The 19,011-nt window shown below is 36.5% G+C and overlaps 1 protein-coding gene across 1 annotated transcript in view; it reads right to left on the minus strand.

Annotated features, from left to right (window-relative positions):
* Positions 1-348: 348 nt before the first annotated feature.
* Positions 349-19,011, minus strand: part of LOC107701376 (receptor-type tyrosine-protein phosphatase mu-like) — a gene marked incomplete at its 5' end in the record, with an annotated part of 59,192 nt that continues 40,529 nt past the window's right edge. The window contains 5 exons of the mRNA XM_016503374.1: positions 349-424; positions 7,451-7,586; positions 9,525-9,599; positions 10,073-10,109; positions 15,363-15,461. Coding sequence (XP_016358860.1) covers positions 391-424; positions 7,451-7,586; positions 9,525-9,599; positions 10,073-10,109; positions 15,363-15,461 — 381 coding nt within the window. The remainder of the gene's footprint in view (positions 425-7,450; positions 7,587-9,524; positions 9,600-10,072; positions 10,110-15,362; positions 15,462-19,011) is intronic.

Below are 19,011 nucleotides of genomic sequence, written 5' to 3' on the forward strand. Positions count from 1 at the left end.
GCGATTAATAATGATGATGATGATGATGATGATGATGATGATTTATGAGACGAAGGGTAATTCCAGGTTTGGGAAAAGCACGTTTCCCTTCCCTGAGCTGGGCAACAGAAAGACAAGGAGAAGTTTCCTTGGGAAAGTGGTTCTTCTAATAATCTACAAGCTACAACGCTCAATCACATCGACTGCAGACGAACCATCAGTAATCATATCAAGGCTCTGACATTCACAGACAGATGATGGACGATCACATCAATAAGCAATATCAGCTGAAGATCATAATTACAGATAACGCTCTGGGATTGAAATGCAGGGCTGGATGTTAACTCTGGAGCCCTGGAGTCATGCAGGTCGAGCATAGCACGGCACTAACAGTGTACAAAGGTGTTTTACTCACAGGTAGTAAGTGTAGGACTGATAGGTTCTCCTGCCCAGTGAGGTGGTGGAGGGGTTTAAGCAGTGGAGGGGAAGATGAAGATGGAAGGAAAGAAAAAGTAAAAAATATTAATGTTACGAGATGATAGAAAATGAACAGAAGCAGACATGGTGGCATTCGTGAGAGAGAGATGAACCCATGTGACTCAAGCTGACCAATCAGAGCGGCATATGACTTATATACAGTACACTCAAACCAAAACCTATTCAGACAGCAGATATATAATTGTTGATGTTTATTTACTAGTGTGTGCAGGACACTGTAGTTCATTTATGTAAGTGAGGAGAGCAAAATAAAGTAAACTGTGACATATTACACTCAAAAAGTCTTCATACAGTAGACTACTGGATCAAAAATGATTGTTTTGCTGAAGTGTTTTTCTTTAATTGCTAACATGATATTTTTACACCACAGACTGAACAAAATGAAGCACTGCTTGGTATTCAACCGAATTCATTACATACATCTCTATCAAAGTTATCTGACATTATCAAGATGAATTTGTTCTTGTCATATTTTATTACCGTTTTCTAAACTATAGTGAATAAACTGTGATAAAGTGAGAAATGTTGAAGGTGTCTGAATACGTTTTGGTTGGACTGTGTGAGTTTGTTTTTGTCCGAGTGGATCAATAGCTGATTCAAAACTAACATACACTAGATTGAAGAAGCCTCTTCTGCTCACCGAGGCTGCATTTATTTGATCAAAAATACAGTAAAAACAGTGAAATATTATTACAATGTAAAACAGCTGTTTTCTATGTGAATATGTGTTAAAAATGTAATTTATTTCATTTTCAGCATCATTACTCCAGTCTTCAGTGTCACATGATATTCAGAAATCATTCTGATTAGCTGATTTCAAATTGAACATACATTTATATTAACTTAAAATTAATTTATATGTACATTATTTTTTTAATAAAAAATGTATATTAATATTTACATTTAATTAAAATTACAAATTATATAAAAAAATAAAAAAGTACGTTTGAAAGTTCTTAAATACATTAATAACATTCATATTTACAATTAATTAATATTTACATAATTATAATAATTTAGAATTTATATTCTTAATTAAAATTATTGAATTTTATTTATAATTAAAAATATATATTAGTAATCAAATACTGAATTGAATATTCATTTATTCAATCATTTATTTAATCTTTTTTAATTAGTATTATCAATGTTGAAAACAGTCGAGCTGCTAAATATTTTTGTGAAAAGCGTGATGCATTTTATTTTCCAGGATTCACAGATGAACAGAAAGTTCAGAAGAACAGCATTTATTTGAAAAAGAAATGTTTTCTAACATTATAAATGTCTTTACTGTCACTTTTGATCAATTTAATGCATCCTCTGTGAATAAAATAATTTGTTTTTGGTAGTGAATCATGGTTTCCACGGAAATATTGTGCAGCACAACTGTTTTCAACATTAATAATAATCAGAAATGTTTGTTGAGCAGCAAATCAGCATATTAGAATGATTTCTGAAGATCATGTGACACTGAAGACTGGAGTAATGATGCTGAAAATACAGCTGCGCATCACAGAAATACATTACAGTTTAACACATATTCACATAGAAAACAGCTGGTTTACATTCTAATAATATTTCACATTTTTACTGCATTCATGATCAAATAAATGCAGCTCTGCTGAGCAGAAGAGACTTCTTTCTTACTGTGAACTGGTAGATTATAACAGATGTAGCTGCTCTTCATCTATAATCTGTCTGTGAGCATTCATATGTGCATTAATAAGTCTTTATGAGGACGATGTCATGTGTGAAAGGTCAGTCAGAGCACAGATACATCAGAACACACTGTACATTAGCAATAAAACCAACATTAATTCACCTTCCTCAGTGCATCTCCTATTTTTTCAGGATGTAATTAGAGGAGTATGAAAACATTTGCTCTGTGAATGACCAGATGCAGCGTCCAGAGCGTGCTCTCGGCCTTAAATGAGGAATTAGCATGTTCTCCTCACGTTCTAATCTAATTCAGCAAATTAAACCAAATAGATGCGAGAGATTCAATCGCGCTCGTTCATCTGATTAAAGCATATTGAACGGGATTCAATTAAAATGTCTGCGGAGTGATCAGCGCTCATCTCTCCGGGAGGGAAATCTGGTGAATCCGGTGTTTGGGATTATTGAACACGCGTGTGTGAAATAAACCCGTCTCTTCATGCAAACAACATTCAGAAACAGAACGGATGACTTTACAGCAGCGCTTCTCAACCTCTCTCACTCCTTAAAAAATACAGATTAACCCAAAAGAGTTGTCAGTTTAATGTTATGCAGCTTAATTTTTTGTGTTTTTATAGCATTTCAATTAATATTATGTTAATATAACTGCATTTTAATAATGCAAACTCTGTATTACAGAGATGATGACAACAGACAGAACTGTGTGTGACGTTTAGATAGACATGTATGAGTCTCACAGTCTAAAACTATATGTAATTCATATTTTAGATGCAGGGTCATCGGGAGAACGGCTCTTTATCAGGCCATTACACAGCATTTTAACCAGGCTTATCAACATAATTAGATTAATAATTCAGTGTCGCATAGACAATGCGGATGAAAGGTCAGGTAGAAATCGGGAGGAAAATCTATTATTAATATCTGCGGTTAAACTCCAGACAATCTGATTGGCTCTCTGCGGTTTTCCACAAAGTCCTGATCTGACTGAGACGAAAGTTTGGACACATCTGCTCCTTCCTCGTTAATATTAATGCACAGGTTAGAATAATAGTCACAGGACTGAAATAACAGAGTTTCTTCCTGTAGCTTCTTGGATTTCCAGGGAATGCATGCATTGAAAACACGTAAAGCCTGAATGCAATTTAATTCGTTTTGGAAAAAAGCATCAGTCAAACCCTAGTAAAAAAGTAATATATTTAAAAAGCATTTATTTCATACTAAGTATAGTTCAAATCTATTAACATATTTAGTGACATGTCGCTCGAGACTTTATTTGGAGTACTACTTGTGCACAAAGCACATTTCTTAATATTAAGCCTAAAATGTGTTTTAATGTCAATATTGATTAAGGTTGTGTGGTCTTTGAATAATATCGGCCTTTAAATGCAAAATATTTAAAGTGTAGGCTACCTAAAGTACACTTGCAATAGTTCCACTTTAGCATAAATATACTAAGTGCATCTTTAGTTGGACTTTAGCACTACTTCTGCACAATTCAAGTGCATTAAGTACAAAATTAGTTATTCCAATTTAGCAGGCTTTAAGTATACTAGTTTAGTATAGTAAAAGTACAATTGCAGGGCATTTTTTATCAGTACATAAATATGTAAATGTATTTGTAGCATACTTAGCATGAAATAAATGCATTTTAAATACATTTTATTATATTTTTTTTCACTAGGGAATGTATGCATGGAAATGTAATACTAATGTACAGTATGTGCAGATCAAAACGTGACAAATAAACACATGAGCTTTGTCTAGATTCATTAGCGATTCAATGTACCTCACCTCACAGGACTGTGCACACTGGTTTGCTCCATCGTTGTTTTTTTGGGGTATTCTGAAAAATCAGAATTCCCAATCTGACTGACGCACTACAGGGCATTAGAAAACATGATCATGTATGCCGTGTTCGAATGACCTACATACCGGAGTCCCAAACTGAAAAAGCCCAGTTGGAAGTTCCTCAAGCTGTCGCTCGCAAGCCCAGTATGCACAGTACAACACTATCCTCTGACCTCATCTCATTAGACCCCAATGGCATTATGACGGCGGACATTAGAGATACATTTCGGGAGGTCTATAGGGAATTTGATGAGGTCTTCAGTTTACAGTTTAGGGGCTAAAATGGCGCTGATGACCTGTTCTGTGGTGCCGATACCCTTGAGGATCTTCTTGCAGTGTGGCTCTCCAGGCATGCAATCTGTGCTTATCTCCCAGTAAGACGGTTGTTGCCCCAGTTGGGGCAAAATGTTGGTCTGGAGTCAGGGTACTATTCGTGCCAGTTCGCACTGCATTGCATCATTGGCCTCGTGCACCCCTCCAGCGACTGTTAGTGGCCTACAGTCCTTTATTGGTGCGTATAAAGTCCTAGCTCGTGTTCTTAAGTGTTGTGTGTCGATCCTTGCCCGCTTCGACAACATGGTCACTGGTGGTGAGTTGACGGCTGCAGTTGTGTGGTCAGACGAGCTCCTCCAGTGTTTTCAAAGGGCTCAGCAGGCGTTATCCACTAGTTGCACTATGACAATATCACAACCTGATGATCAACTTTGGATTGTCACTCATGGTGGGCGCAGCAATATATGTTACAAGGGAGGAAAAGTTGCTGATCGCCGGACATTTTAGCGCTAAGCTTCGCAAAAATCAGATCAATTGGCTTCCCTGTGAGATTGAGGCCCTAGCTTTAGCCGCTGCCCTGAAGCATTTTGGTCCATGTATTATTCAGTCATCACAGAAGGCGTGTGTGCTCACTGACAGTAAACCATGCGTACAGGCGTTTGAGAAGCTGTGTAGGTGGGAATTTTCTGCGAGCCCACGCGTTACTACTTTCTTGTCTACTGCAAGCTGCTTTCAGGTCTCTGTTCGTCATGTTGCTGGGGCTGTTATTCTCCCTTCAGATTATGCTAGTCGCCATTCTGCACAATGTGACAGTCCGGCAGGTCAGGTGTGTAGCTTCGTCTGTGAATCCATGGTCTCTGTCGTGTGCCGTACTGACGTTGCCGACATCTTGCGGGGAGCTCAAAAGGTGCCCTTTGCCAATAGAGCCATGTGGGTGTCTATTCAGGCTGAGTGTCCAGACCTCCACATCTTCGGCAGGGTACACGCCCTTCCAAGAGAGTTACCAATGTCAAAGATGTGAAACGGTATTTAAATACTGCTACCTTAGCAAGTGATGGGCTGTTAGTTGTGCGGTGTGACACACCACTGTCAAACACTACCGAATGCATCGTTGTTCCGAGGTCAGTACTGCATGGGTTGCTTATGTCATTGCACATTAGGTTAGATCAGACCTCGGCTCACCAGTTGAGACTTGTTATTGGCCGGTACTTCTACGCGCTGGACATGGATTCGGCCATCCAGCTTACCAGTAAGGGATGTCACCAATGTGCCGCACTGGCGAAGTCCCCTGTGTTCGCAGTGGAGCAATCCAGCTGTTATCCACCTGAGATTGTGGCCCCTTTGCTATAGTTAGAACTGACCCAGAACCAGGTTTTTAAGCACTGGCCAAGGACACAGTGCTTACTCAATACAGGCTGGCCATTGAGGTTGGCGATGCTAAAAATATCAACAAAAATCCGGTGGCCGAAAAGGCCATCCAGGAGCTACAGGGCGAGATTTTGCAACTAGAACCACACTGTGGGGTCGTCACCCCCTTGCTGTTGTCTGTAGCTGCTGCTCGGCTAAATAGCCGTTCTCTCTCGAACAGTTACTGGTGCATGACCGGGAACTGATTGCGTTGCAGCATGCGCAACGCCTGGCTAACCACCCCCACAGTGTTAAAGCTAAAGCTCCACTGAGTCGGGGTGCACTTAGCCTTGATATTTGCCCTGGCGATCTTGTGTATTTGTATAGTGACCGTAACAAGTCACAGGCTCGAATCAGATATCTTGTGCTTAGTTCAGACGGGACGTGGTGCAACGTCCATAAGTTTAGGGGTTCCCAGTTGCGGCGTGCTTCTTATAGGGTTCGCTTAACAGATTAACAAGCCGTCTCCGTCGGTTTCCCGACAAGTTAAAGGATTATGAGCTGCACTAGATGGGCTTCCTTCACCCGTATCCTTGCTTTGCTTTAAGGAAGTTGTGTTGATGCTTTGCATTTGGTGTTCTGTAAGGCTCCATAAGGACCTGCCGTGCTGTTGGCACTAGACAGATGGTTCCATTGATTCATCTTGTGTTGTCACATGTCACCTTTTTGTTTCTCCCCTTTTTTGTCTGTTTCAAACGTCCACAGGTGCCTTAGAAGAGGGGGTATGTTCTGGAGGGAAAATGGGCGGTGCCAGTATGCGAAGTTTGACGTGGATCGTGACGTGACTCCTGACGTTGTTCGTAACCCCGATGACCCACGTGTGCTTGTTGTTGTTGTTGTTGTGTTGGCCATCCCCATTAAAGGCTAGACTAAACTATTCTCTCGTGTCAGCGATTCAATGTACCTCACCTACACACTAGCGCAAAACTAAACAAACAAACAAAAAAATATTTAGGCCTAAATTTAAGATTTATGTATTTGAATTGCTTCACATCTTAATCCTCTTTGTCCTATGTGAGGCATAATGTAGCATTTATTTCAATTGCATATAATAATTTTCATGAATTTGGATTAGATTTAACATAAACTACATATGAAACACTGCATTCCCAAAAAGAATGGCATAGTTTATGATTAACTATTTGCATCTATTTGATTTTATTTAAAAATCACATTTTTAAAATGCATTTATTTATGCATAAATCTGTTCATTGTAAAAACAATAATACTTGTTCATTTAAAACCAAGTAAAAACATGGTTAAAAAGTATGAGCATGGTTAAAATATGACTAGCTGTGGAACAAGCAATATTCAATCAGTTGAAATGTATGAGATTTAACGATATTATTAATTATTTGATGATAAATATATAAACCTAGTAATTGTGTATTTAAAACATTTTCAGATTAATAGCACTATTACAGAAATTTGGCCTCTTTCAATAATGTATGACTGACAAATATCAACAAGCATCATATTAAGTTTATAAGTGTTTATGTTAAAACTTTGTCATCTGAATGAATAGAAAATTTGAATGCAATTCAAATACATAAATCTTACATTTTAGCCTAAATATGTTTTGAGTGTAATTTCACACATTTAAGGAGAGGTCTTTAGATTAAAGGTTTTTAACATGAACTGAGTCACGTATGTCCAAACTTTGGTTAACTGTACTTTCTGATGTGTCATCACCCTTAACCGTGGTGAAGTCAGTGTAACTCATCTTCACTGTGTGTGTGTGTGTGTGTGTGTGTGTTGAGGTTCTTACCGTTTCTTCATGAGCAGCACCACGCCGAGGAAGATGATGACGAAGAGCAGTATTCCTGCGATGACGCCGGCGATCTTCACCGTGTGGTCGGTCTGTTTCTCCGGCTCCACTGCGTTGGGTTTGTGCGTCGCCGCGCCTGAGATCAACCAAAGGTCAAAGGTCATACAGAAGATTGTTTGAGGCAAGACACTACACTTCATGCACGGCTCAATTTAGATATTTTGATCTATTTTGCTTCCATAACATGTCTTCATTCAGACTAGTGGAAAGAAAACAATGAAAAAGTGTTTATTTTATTGCACTTTATCCATTTGCATCTGTAGATTTCAGTTACAATATATATCTTTAAAAGTTTTTTTTTCTCCACTTTAGTAACACTTACATACACCAAACTTAGAGGTTTATTCCTCTCTATATTCTGAAGGTTTTTACTGAGGGGTTTGTTCATATATCATTCACATTTATTTATTCAACATTTATTCCTAAAAACATGGTAAAAATGCAAATCTTTAAAGGCAAATGAGTTTTTTCCCCCACTTCAGCAACACGTATAAATTCCAAATTGTAGAGTTTTATTCCAATCTATATTCTGAAGGTTTTTACTGAGGGGTTTGTTCATATATCATTCACATTTATTTATTCAACATTTATTCCTAAAAACATGGTAAAAATGAATTATTTTCTGTCTGTTGACAGTGTTTTCTGATTTGTGGAGTGATAAAACGAGAAATATAAAATCCCATCAGTAAAAGCCTTTAAATCTAATATTGTCAACAAAATCAAACAAGAATTTTAATCTTGGCTTTATCCAGTGTCCAGATTTGTTCTGGAAATGTTTGCAAATCAGTGCATATTTGATTAGATAATGCCTCATTTCATATTTAAACATAACATTTCATTGTTATCTAACATCATCTATATGCTGGTGTACGACTGAAAGTGTGCACTGATCAAATAAAATAGAGCAGCAGATTAAAAATGTACAGAATACTGATGACATCATTTCCTGCTCAGGGATGGGGCCAGAACCCTTAACTTCCTGCTTCAGTAGTAAACACAGGAAATACAGTTGTGTTTCTCTTTTAATTAATTCAAGTTCCAGAATTTTTTCTCTTTGTTTGTCAGTGAATGTGTTTGCAGAATCTGAAGAACCACATTCATCCGCTGATATAATCAAACCTTACAAATATTGGGTCTGTTTTAACCTTGAATATACAGTATCTCACAGAGGTGAGTACACCCCTCACATTTTTGTAAATATTTATTATATCTTTTCATGTGACAACACTCAAGAAATGACACTTTGCTACAATGTAAAGTAGTGTTTACAAAAATGTGAGGGGTGTACTCACTTCTGTGAGATACTGTAACACAATTCAATAAATGCAGCTCATGCACATCAGTCTGATAATGACAGAGAGAGTTTGTGATGACAAATGAAAGAGATATGTGTGTGTTTAAAGAAACGTTTGCCTGAGAGATTTTATGGACTTAAAAACAACTAAATTCACGTTTAGCATCATACGTTTAAAAAAACTCAAACAATGGGCGCATATTTCTTTCCTGTTTTGACATACTTCTTACTAAAAGAGGACATTGGGTTGGTGGAGGCTCATTTGGTTATTATCGTTAACTAAAACCATAAAAAACTTTGAAATAAGAAAAAAAAAAAACTGAAATAAAATAAAAAAAAACTTAAACTTATTTTATTTCACCTAGTTACCTAGACAACATTTAGCATTTTCATTTGGTTTAACTTAAAGTACTAAAATAACAAAAACTAAAACTGATATAAAAATGAATAAAAACTATATAGACAATTAGACATATTTTAAAAAAATTACTAAAACTTTTAATTAAATTAAAATAAAGATGGAAAATTGAAAAATTATTTCAAAATATCAATAACAACTATCAACAATACAAAAATAACATTGATCCTAGAGAGAATCTGATTGGTCAAAAAAAACTTGAACAAGATGATGTCATCAGCGCTTTATCTCTGCTAAGATTATGCTAGAGACAGATTCAAATTCATCCACACACATATACAGTGAATGAGTGAGTTTCTGACCTGTTAGCCGATTGTCTCCAGCGGCCGGAGCGATGCGAACGTAAGGAGTGGTGAGCTGCGTCACCAAGATAGCAGCTGCAAGAACAAGATCCACACACATGCAGAAAGACAGAGATAGAACCAGTGTGTGTGTGACAGAGAGAGAGAGAGAGAGAGAGAGAGGAGAAACAAACAGAAGAAAGAGAAGAAAACAAGCAGTTACTGAAAACCTGCACAACAGACACTCAAAAGCAGAACATGCAGAACTTCATCTTCAGACACGCTCGTTTTCAATCTTGGGTCGTCACGTCTCTTGTCTCACACTGCTCTTACTTTAACCTGGATTAGTAATTAACCCTGGGTTAATGTTCTTATTTGCATGTTTACAAGGTTAATAACATTGACTGGACAAGTGATGCATGTGAACCATTTCAGAAACCAAATCAGGCTACAAAACTAACAGCATCTGTTCAGTTTGTCACTGCTGCGTCATGCTGATTACATGCATTATGTTATGTGTAAAATTAATCACATTTTCAATGTCTGCTTGCATAAGTTAGAATGCCTACCTTTGGTAGCGACACGGACACAGTCGATTTTTGTCTCCTGAAAAACAAAAATACATACAAAATATCAAACATCTGAATGATTCAATAGAACAAATAATTTACGTTGGCCAACATGTGCTGCTTTTAAATGTGCTTAAGAAATAAATACTGATTAATTGATTGATTGATACGCAGAGATATTTATCATCATCCTCTGTGATCTTCTAAAATTAATTGTGCTAAAAAAAAATCAGTTTTGAATATTAAATTATATTCTTAATTTAATTTATATTACTTTATATGCTTAATTGTGTAAATATGCACTTTCCCATTGACTGTTCATTGTGTATGTTATTTTTTTTTTCACTACTGTAAAACATTTGAGCTTTTACAGTAGTGAAAAAATGAAATAATAACAATAATAATAATAATAATAGAACCTTTCCAGAGCTTTTACAGTAGTGAAAAAATTAAATAATAATAATAATAATAAATATTTATTATAATGATTATAGTATTAATTATAATGCTGTTTATTATTATTATATTACATTTTATTATAATAAATTAAATTCTACTAATAATCTGTTGATAGAAGTGTATCATGTGCATCAGCCATCCGTGATGTTCACTGATGAAGTTCCAGTGGCTCCAGTGTTTTCTTCAGGAGTAAATAATGTTTTACTCTTGTCAGCAGAATGAAAACAGTCCAGTAACTGGTTCTGCTGCTGCATGACTCCAGTGATGTATATGCGGATATATTTTCTACGCCTGCTAAGCAGCTGCGGCATTAAAAGTGCATTTCAGCCGAATGCTGTATGTGAGCGTTCAGTCCGAGCACCTGGAGCACGACTCGCTTTAGCGCCTGTAATCAAACTAACGTCTGACATCAGTCTTCAGCTACACAAACACCAACAACAAAGCACCGTGTTCTGCTTTATTACTGCTGTTCTTTAATATGCCGACTGCTGTGCTCTCTAGCTCTGTCAGTTTATCAAAGCCAGCATACTGTTATTGCACATAAACGGTGTTTCAAAAGACTGAAACTCTTGCTAGAGCTTTAAAACTACATCTGTTAAAATTACCACCATCCTTTAGGTCTTTCTAAACAGCCCAACAACCACCTAGCAACACAAACGTAACCTCTCAGAACACTTTGGCAATGCACTAGCAACGCCCTAGCAACCACCAGAACCTGTGCAACAGTCTAGCAATGGCCTGACAACTGCCTAGTAACCATCCAGAACAACCTAGCAATGCCCTAGCAACCACAGAACCTGTGCAACTGTCTAACAATGCCCTAACAACACCCTAGCACCTATCCAGAACAACCTAGCAACGACCTAGCAACCACCAGAACCTGTGCAACAGTTTAACAATCTTCTGACAACTGCCCAGTAACCATCCAGAACAACCTAGCAACCACCAGAACCTGTGCAACAGTCTAGCACCCACCCAGAACAACCTAGCAACACCCTAGCAACCACAGAACCTGTGCAACAGTCTAACAATGCCCTAACAACACCCTAACACCCATCCAGAACAACCTAGCAACCACAGAACCTGTGCAACAATCTAGCAATGTCCTAACCACACCCTAGCACCTATCCAGAACAACCTAGCAACACCCTAGCAACCACAGAACCTGTGCAACAGTCTAACGATGCCCTAACAACACCCTAGCACTTATCCAGAACAACCTAGCAACCACAGAACCTGTGCAACAATCTAGCAATGCCCTAACAACACCCTAGCACCCAATCCCCTAGCAACTGCATGCATCCAGAACAACCTAGCAACACCTTAGCAACCACCAGAACCTGTGGAACACCCTATCACCCTTCTAGAACAGCCTAGCAACACCCTAGCAACCACCATAACCTGTGCAACAGTGTTACAATGCCGTAGCAACTGCCTAGGAACCTTAACATCCCTGAAATATCCCAGAAATCACACACACAACCTGCAAATTAATTAATTAATTTCCCACAAAATATTTTAAAATGCATGAAAAAATAAAAACACAAATTTACTTGAGAAGCAAAACTGCATAGCATATTAAAAGTTGTTTTCATAGCCTGTATCTTTAATGCAAGTGTATTTTGTCTGACTGCACTGGCAGATTTGTTCACTTGTTTTAAGTATTTAAAAAAAAGTGAAAAAAAGCACACAAAAAAAATTTATCTGAAAACTAGACTTAATATCTTATTCAGTCAATTGATCTTCTTATAAGGAATTTTAGATGCTTTACCTGGAAAATTAGACACAAACACTTATTAAGAACAGGATTTTTTATTTTTTTGCAACAGCCCTGCACATTTCAGCAACTTTTATGTTTCCCAGCAAGCATTGAGTGTTTTTCTAATCTTCAGCTTGGAAGATTGTGTTTGTGCCACCATACAGTGTGCATTTAAACACACACTGTATGGTGGCATTTAAACACACACTTCCACCTCCAGCCGTCCATTAGAGCCTAAGAACGACCTTTGACCTGCTGAACGAGACTCACGACAACATAAACAAACACTCGTCCTGCTATTATAAAGAAAAGCAAACACAAATGTGCATTTAGCAGCACATCCTGATGGCACTGAAAGGCCTGACTTAATGAATTACAGCTCTTGAACAGACAGACACGAGGGCCGTCTCGGTAAGTGCCTGTCTGCATCCATCAGGAGGCTAAAACACAGATCCTCAGTCAATTAGGACATCAATTACAGCCGCCAGCTCCTCCTCTGCCTTTTACAGCAGCACGACTGTCAATCCAAACGGCGTGATTTCTTTAAAAGCATGACGAGAGGTGAGAGAGAGCGATGCATTAAAGGGGTCATCGGATGCAAAATTCATTTTTACATGTTGTTTGAACTGAAATGTGTCTTGGCAGTGTGTGGACACAACCACCCTATAATGCTAAAAATCCACCCAGTGTTTTTTCTAAATCCCGAGAAATGATAACCCCTTTTTCAAATCAAGCCGATCTCAGATTCTTGGCTGTGTGAGGTCACACAGACCCAGGCTGCTCTTTGTTTACGCTTTGTTTCTGAAGGGAATGCGCCCCCTGCTCTACCTTAATGCGTCTATGTTTGCGCAAATCATTCGTGATCCAGCTTCAACTACAGAAGAAGTGAGCATAAGTTTTTTTTAAGAATCTTTGCAAATCGTCTTTCCTAATAATGTGCTAGTCGGCAAGTTCCGCGGCTAAATGCGGCTAAAGTCTCAGAGAACGGCTTGTCACACTGCAAAAAATGATTTTCTTACTCAGTATTTTTGTCTTGTTTTCTAGTACAAATATCTAAACATCCTTGAATCAAGAATCAAGATGCATTTACTTGACAGGTAAAATGACTTAAGATATTAAGTCTTGTTTTCTTAAAAAAATGATCAAAATTGTGTTAGTTTTTGCTTAAAATGAGCAAAAATATCTGCCAATGGGGTAAGAAAAGTAATCTTAATTCAAAGGCTAAACAATATTATTTTTCTTACCCCATTGGCAGATATTTTTGCTCGTTTTAAGCAAAAACAAACACAATTTTGATCATTTTAAGTCATTTTACCTGTCAAGTAAATGCATCTTGATTCAAGAATGTTTAGATATTTGTACTAGAAAACAAGACAAAAATACTAAGAAAATCATTTTTTGCAGTGCACCGTATGGAAGAGAGGGGCGGGGTCAGCAGAGCTCATTAGCATTTAAAGGGACATTCACCAAAACGGCTAGCTGTGAACAGAGCTGTTTTTGACAGGGTAAAAACAGTGTTTTTTTTACACTAAGTAAGAAAATCATTTTTTGCAGTGCACTGTACGGAAGAGAGGGGCGGGGTCAGCAGAGCTCATTAGCATTTAAAGGGACATTCACCAAAACGGCTAGTTGTGAACAGAGCTGTTTTTGACAGGGTAAAAACAGTGTTTTTTTTACACTACCATTGAGATATTTTAACCAAAGTATGTTATATACTTTTCATTAAGACCCTAAAGAATCATATCAACTTGTGGAAAATGGGCATCCGATGACCCCTTTAAGTCAAAGCGAGTTAATGCGAGCATCACGCGTGACACTCAAAACAAAAGTATTTTTCTGACTCGACTGGCAAATATTTTTTCTGGTTTTAAGTATAAACTCACTTAATTTTGATCAATTTCTCAGAAGGCAAGATTTGATAGCATTACGTCATTCGCTTCTCCAGTAAATGCATCTTGATTTAAGGATATTTAGTGCTGGAAAACAAGACAGAAATACTGATGAAGAAAATCTTTTTGCGGTGAATAAGTGCCAAATGCAAGTAAAAACCAGTCTTTGGCATGTAAATAAATACATCTGGTAACTTTCTTAGGAAATGCAACCTCACATGGTTTTAATGTACATCTGAAGTTCATTCTGAGCTCAGTTTCCTCTTACAGTAGCTACATTTACATGCACCCAAATAATCCATAATTGTATTGAAAAGCCTTCATGTCAACACATCAGCCGATATGATAGAGCTCCATCCGAATGCACTTTCAAGACCTGAACTATTCCAATTGATAGGAAAAAGTTAAGCACCTAAACACTTGATTTCAAACATTCCTACTGTACATGTTCATCAGCCTGTTATAATATGACCTCTGCTTACATACATCTTACTTTTTACAAACTGGTTGCATAATGTTAACACATAAATGTAAATGTAATATTTTAATCTTTTGTTTTAGGTAAAGTTGAGTCATTTTGTTGTTGTTTTCTGTCATTTTTAGTGTTTTTTTTTTTAAATATATCTTTATCATTTTTATACATTGTTATTTCGGTTTTTGATTGAGTTATTTTTAGTGCATCAAGCTACACTAAATTAAAATTAAAATTGCACTGCCAGTGCAAAATATCTTAACATTCTGAAATCAAGACACATTTATTGGAGAAGCAAAATGACTGAAGATATTAAGTATTGATTTAAAAAAATAAATTAAAAAAATTCTTAAAATGAGGAAAAAATATCTTCCAAGGAAGCAAGAAAAGTAATCTTGTTTTCCTATTGAAACAAGATTAATTTTCTTACCCCATTGGCAGATTCTTTTCTTGTTTTAAGCAAAAACTAACATAATTTTTATCATTTTATTTTTTCCAGAAAACAAGATTTCATATTTTAAGTCATTTTTATTCTCAAATAAATGTATCTTGATTTAAAAATGTTTACATATTTGTACTGGAGAACATAATATATATATATATATATATATTTAATGACAAAAACTGATATTTCCTACTGACACACTCCAGCAGAACGTTCTGATTCTGGAGTCAGACCTGGTTCAGATTGATGGGAATGAATGCATGTACCCCGTTGGCGGCGCTGACGGCCTGATAGTAGATGCTGTAGCTCTTGTGTGGCAGCAGCGGGGCGTTCCAGTATCCGCCGTAGGTCCGGTTGTCTCCGAACTAACTGAATTGAATTGAATTGAGAGAGCGAGAGAATAAACATTACTGTACAGCCCACACAAACAATGCTTTTATTCAGCGAGGACGCATTCAATTAATCAAAAGTGCCAGTAAAGACATTTATAATGTTCCAAAAGATTTCCATTTCAAATAAATGCTGTTCCTTTGAACTTTCTGTTCATCTGTGAATCCTGAAAAATAAAACGTAGCACGGTTTGTCATGTGTGCGCTACTGTGGAGGAGCACGGAGCGAGGAACGAGGAGACCAGGAGTACAATCCAAACACAGACTTTAATCACATCACGGGAACCAGGAAATCACATGTAGCGGGAAGGAAGACGTTCACAGACATTAACAACACTGGACGCCGAACTGATAACAAGGAACACTATTTATACAAATGACATGCCGATGAGATAACGAGACACACCTGGGATCAATAGAACTGAAAAGGGGACACCTGGAACAGATAAGGACAGGAACGGGAAGGACCAAATATGGGCATGGAAGGCACATGGGGAGCAAAACACACACAAAACACAGAACAAAGTCTGACAGGTTTCCACAAAAATATTGTGCAGCACGACTGTTTTCAACATCGATAATAATCAGAAATTGCCTGAGAGTAACCTAAACAAAGTCAATCTATCAATATTATAATGCACTGCAAAAAAATGATTTTCTTTCTTAGTATTTTTGTCTTGTTTTCTAGTATAAATATCTAAACATTCTTGAATCGAGATGCATTTACTTTAAAGGTTACATTTATTTATGATATTAAGTCTTGTTTTCTGAAAAAAAGATGATGTTTTCTGAAAAAAAAGATAAACATTTAGTTAGCGTTAACTGTAGTTAAAACAAGATTATTTTTCTTACCCCATTGGCAGATATTTTTGCTCGTTTTAAGCAAAAACTAACAAAACTTTGATTATTTCCTTTAGAAAACAAGACTTAAAATCTTAAGTCATTTCACCTGTCAAGTAAATGCATCTTGATTCAAGAACGTTTAGATATTTATTCTATAAAACAAGACACAAATACAAAGTAAGAAACCCATTTTTTGCAGTGTGTGTATAAACTTCTTTACAATTGAACAATTATATCATATATAATTGTGTTTTTGCAATGCAGCAATGCAATTCTTTTTTCATGTATTTATGTGTCATGGAAATAATGTCACGAGGTTGTTTTTAATTTTGAGGTGAAATATGTTATGAAAAATGTATTGAGAGTTCCCTAATCAAAAAGGTAGAGTGTAACTGACCTCATATAACAGAGAGTGTGCTTTGATAAAACCTGCTTCACTGAGGATGAGTGTGAGGAAGGTTATTCCTGTCGCCTCTCTTTCTCAGAGCTTCTCTCTCCACCAGTGGGATAAACGAGCACATAAACATTACGACGTAAAGGGCAAACATAAGACATTCCCTGTGTCCGTTTTGGGGAAGTATATATATACGTATATGTTTTGTTTTTGCAGTGTGGAACTAACTGAAAGCGTGGAAACTACAGCTACAACTAACTGAAATGTATATTTAATTTTGTATATTTTATTTATTTCATTTAATGTTTATTTTATTTCAACTAATGATTTTTAATATAGTTTTAGTTTACTACAGTGCTGGCCAAAATGATTAGAACATTAGTATTTCCAGCAGCTTAAAAATGGTTTTAAGTCGGTTATTTCTATCTTTTGCTGGAGTGTGTCAGTAGGAAATATCAGTTTACATTTCCAAACATTCATTTTGCCATCTAAACAAAGTCAATCTATCAATATTATAATGCACTGCAAAAAAATGATTTTCTTTCTTAGTATTTTTGTCTTGTTTTCTAGTATAAATATCTAAACATTCTTGAATCGAGATGCATTTACTTTAAAGGTTACATTTATTTATGATATTAAGTCTTGTTTTCTGAAAAAAAGATGATGTTTTCTGAAAAAAAAGATAAACATTTAGTTAGCGTTAACTGTAGTTAAAACAAGATTATTTTTCTTACCCCATTGGCAGATATTTTTGCTCGTTTTAAGCAAAAACTAACAAAACTTTGATTATTTCCTTTAGAAAACAAGACTTAAAATCTTAAGTCATTTCACCTGTCAAGTAAATGCATCTTGATTCAAGAACGTTTAGATATTTATTCTATAAAACAAGACACAAATACAAAGTAAGAAACCCATTTTTTGCAGTGTGTGTATAAACTTCTTTACAATTGAACAATTATATCATATATAATTGTGTTTTTGCAATGCAGCAATGCAATTCTTTTTTCATGTATTTATGTGTCATGGAAATAATGTCACGAGGTTGTTTTTAATTTTGAGGTGAAATATGTTATGAAAAATGTATTGAGAGTTCCCTAATCAAAAAGGTAGAGTGTAACTGACCTCATATAACAGAGAGTGTGCTTTGATAAAACCTGCTTCACTGAGGATGAGTGTGAGGAAGGTTATTCCTGTCGCCTCTCTTTCTCAGAGCTTCTCTCTCCACCAGTGGGATAAACGAGCACATAAACATTACGACGTAAAGGGCAAACATAAGACATTCCCTGTGTCCGTTTTGGGGAAGGGCCGCCGGGGCCCCGGAGCGCCGCGCAGAATAACAGGGATGTTAAGTGACCGTAACAAAAACACGCACAGCAGCGGATGCAAACAGAGCTCGTGTTTCACGCGCTTCACATGAACTGAAACAGAAGCAGAGCGGCCAGCTGATGCTAATCTGACCTTTGAGCTCACTAATCTGTAATAAAGTCTGGGTTTGCTAGCAAAAGGTTATCTGTGAATATAATAAATATACAGTAGTTAATGAAATTACAAACTTCCACGCCGCCTGCCCTTTGCTGCGTTTTCTCATTAAACACAGAAGAAACAAGCTGCTGGAAAACTCCTTCTGGAGAGGTATATCTTTACTGCAGCATGTCAACAATATGACCACAATCACCATATTCAACAAGATTAAACACAAAACATATATGTATATCATATGAAAAAAAACACATATAAAAATATGCATAAATATAACATCTATCTAAACATGTCACAGCACAGGACACATTCAGAAAGAATCCTAAAATGATGAACAATATGAACATTGTAAAAAATATATATCTAAAAAAATTAAAATATCACTATATAAAGGAAGAATCTAAATAGTATAGCTTATATAGATATTTGATGTTTTTATATATATGTATATATATTTTAAAATTTTCATAATTTTTAAGCCACACAAAAGGTGTATATAAAATATCATAAAATATATGTATATAAGCTATAATATTTTTTCATACTTTTATGTCAGAGATGAAATATCATGTGATAAATTATTTAAGCCAATGAGAGCCAGCGCAGGTGAGAGGGGAAGTTAATTAACAGCTGATCGCACACTCAGGTCAGAGTTCAGAGGTCAAAGGGCAAATCAGGGCCTCACTGGAGCTCTGTGCGGACTACAGAAGAAGCAGAGACAGAGAGAAGCGTCTGTGTGTGTGTGTGAGTGTGTGTGTCTGTGTGTGAGTGTGTGTCTGTGTGTGAGTGTGTGTGTGTGTGTGTGTGTCT

The sequence above is a fragment of the Sinocyclocheilus anshuiensis genome, unplaced genomic scaffold, assembly GCF_001515605.1.
Source record: "Sinocyclocheilus anshuiensis isolate Anshui unplaced genomic scaffold, SAMN03320099.WGS_v1.1 scaffold2112, whole genome shotgun sequence".
Classification (NCBI taxonomy): Eukaryota; Metazoa; Chordata; class Actinopteri; order Cypriniformes; family Cyprinidae; genus Sinocyclocheilus; species Sinocyclocheilus anshuiensis.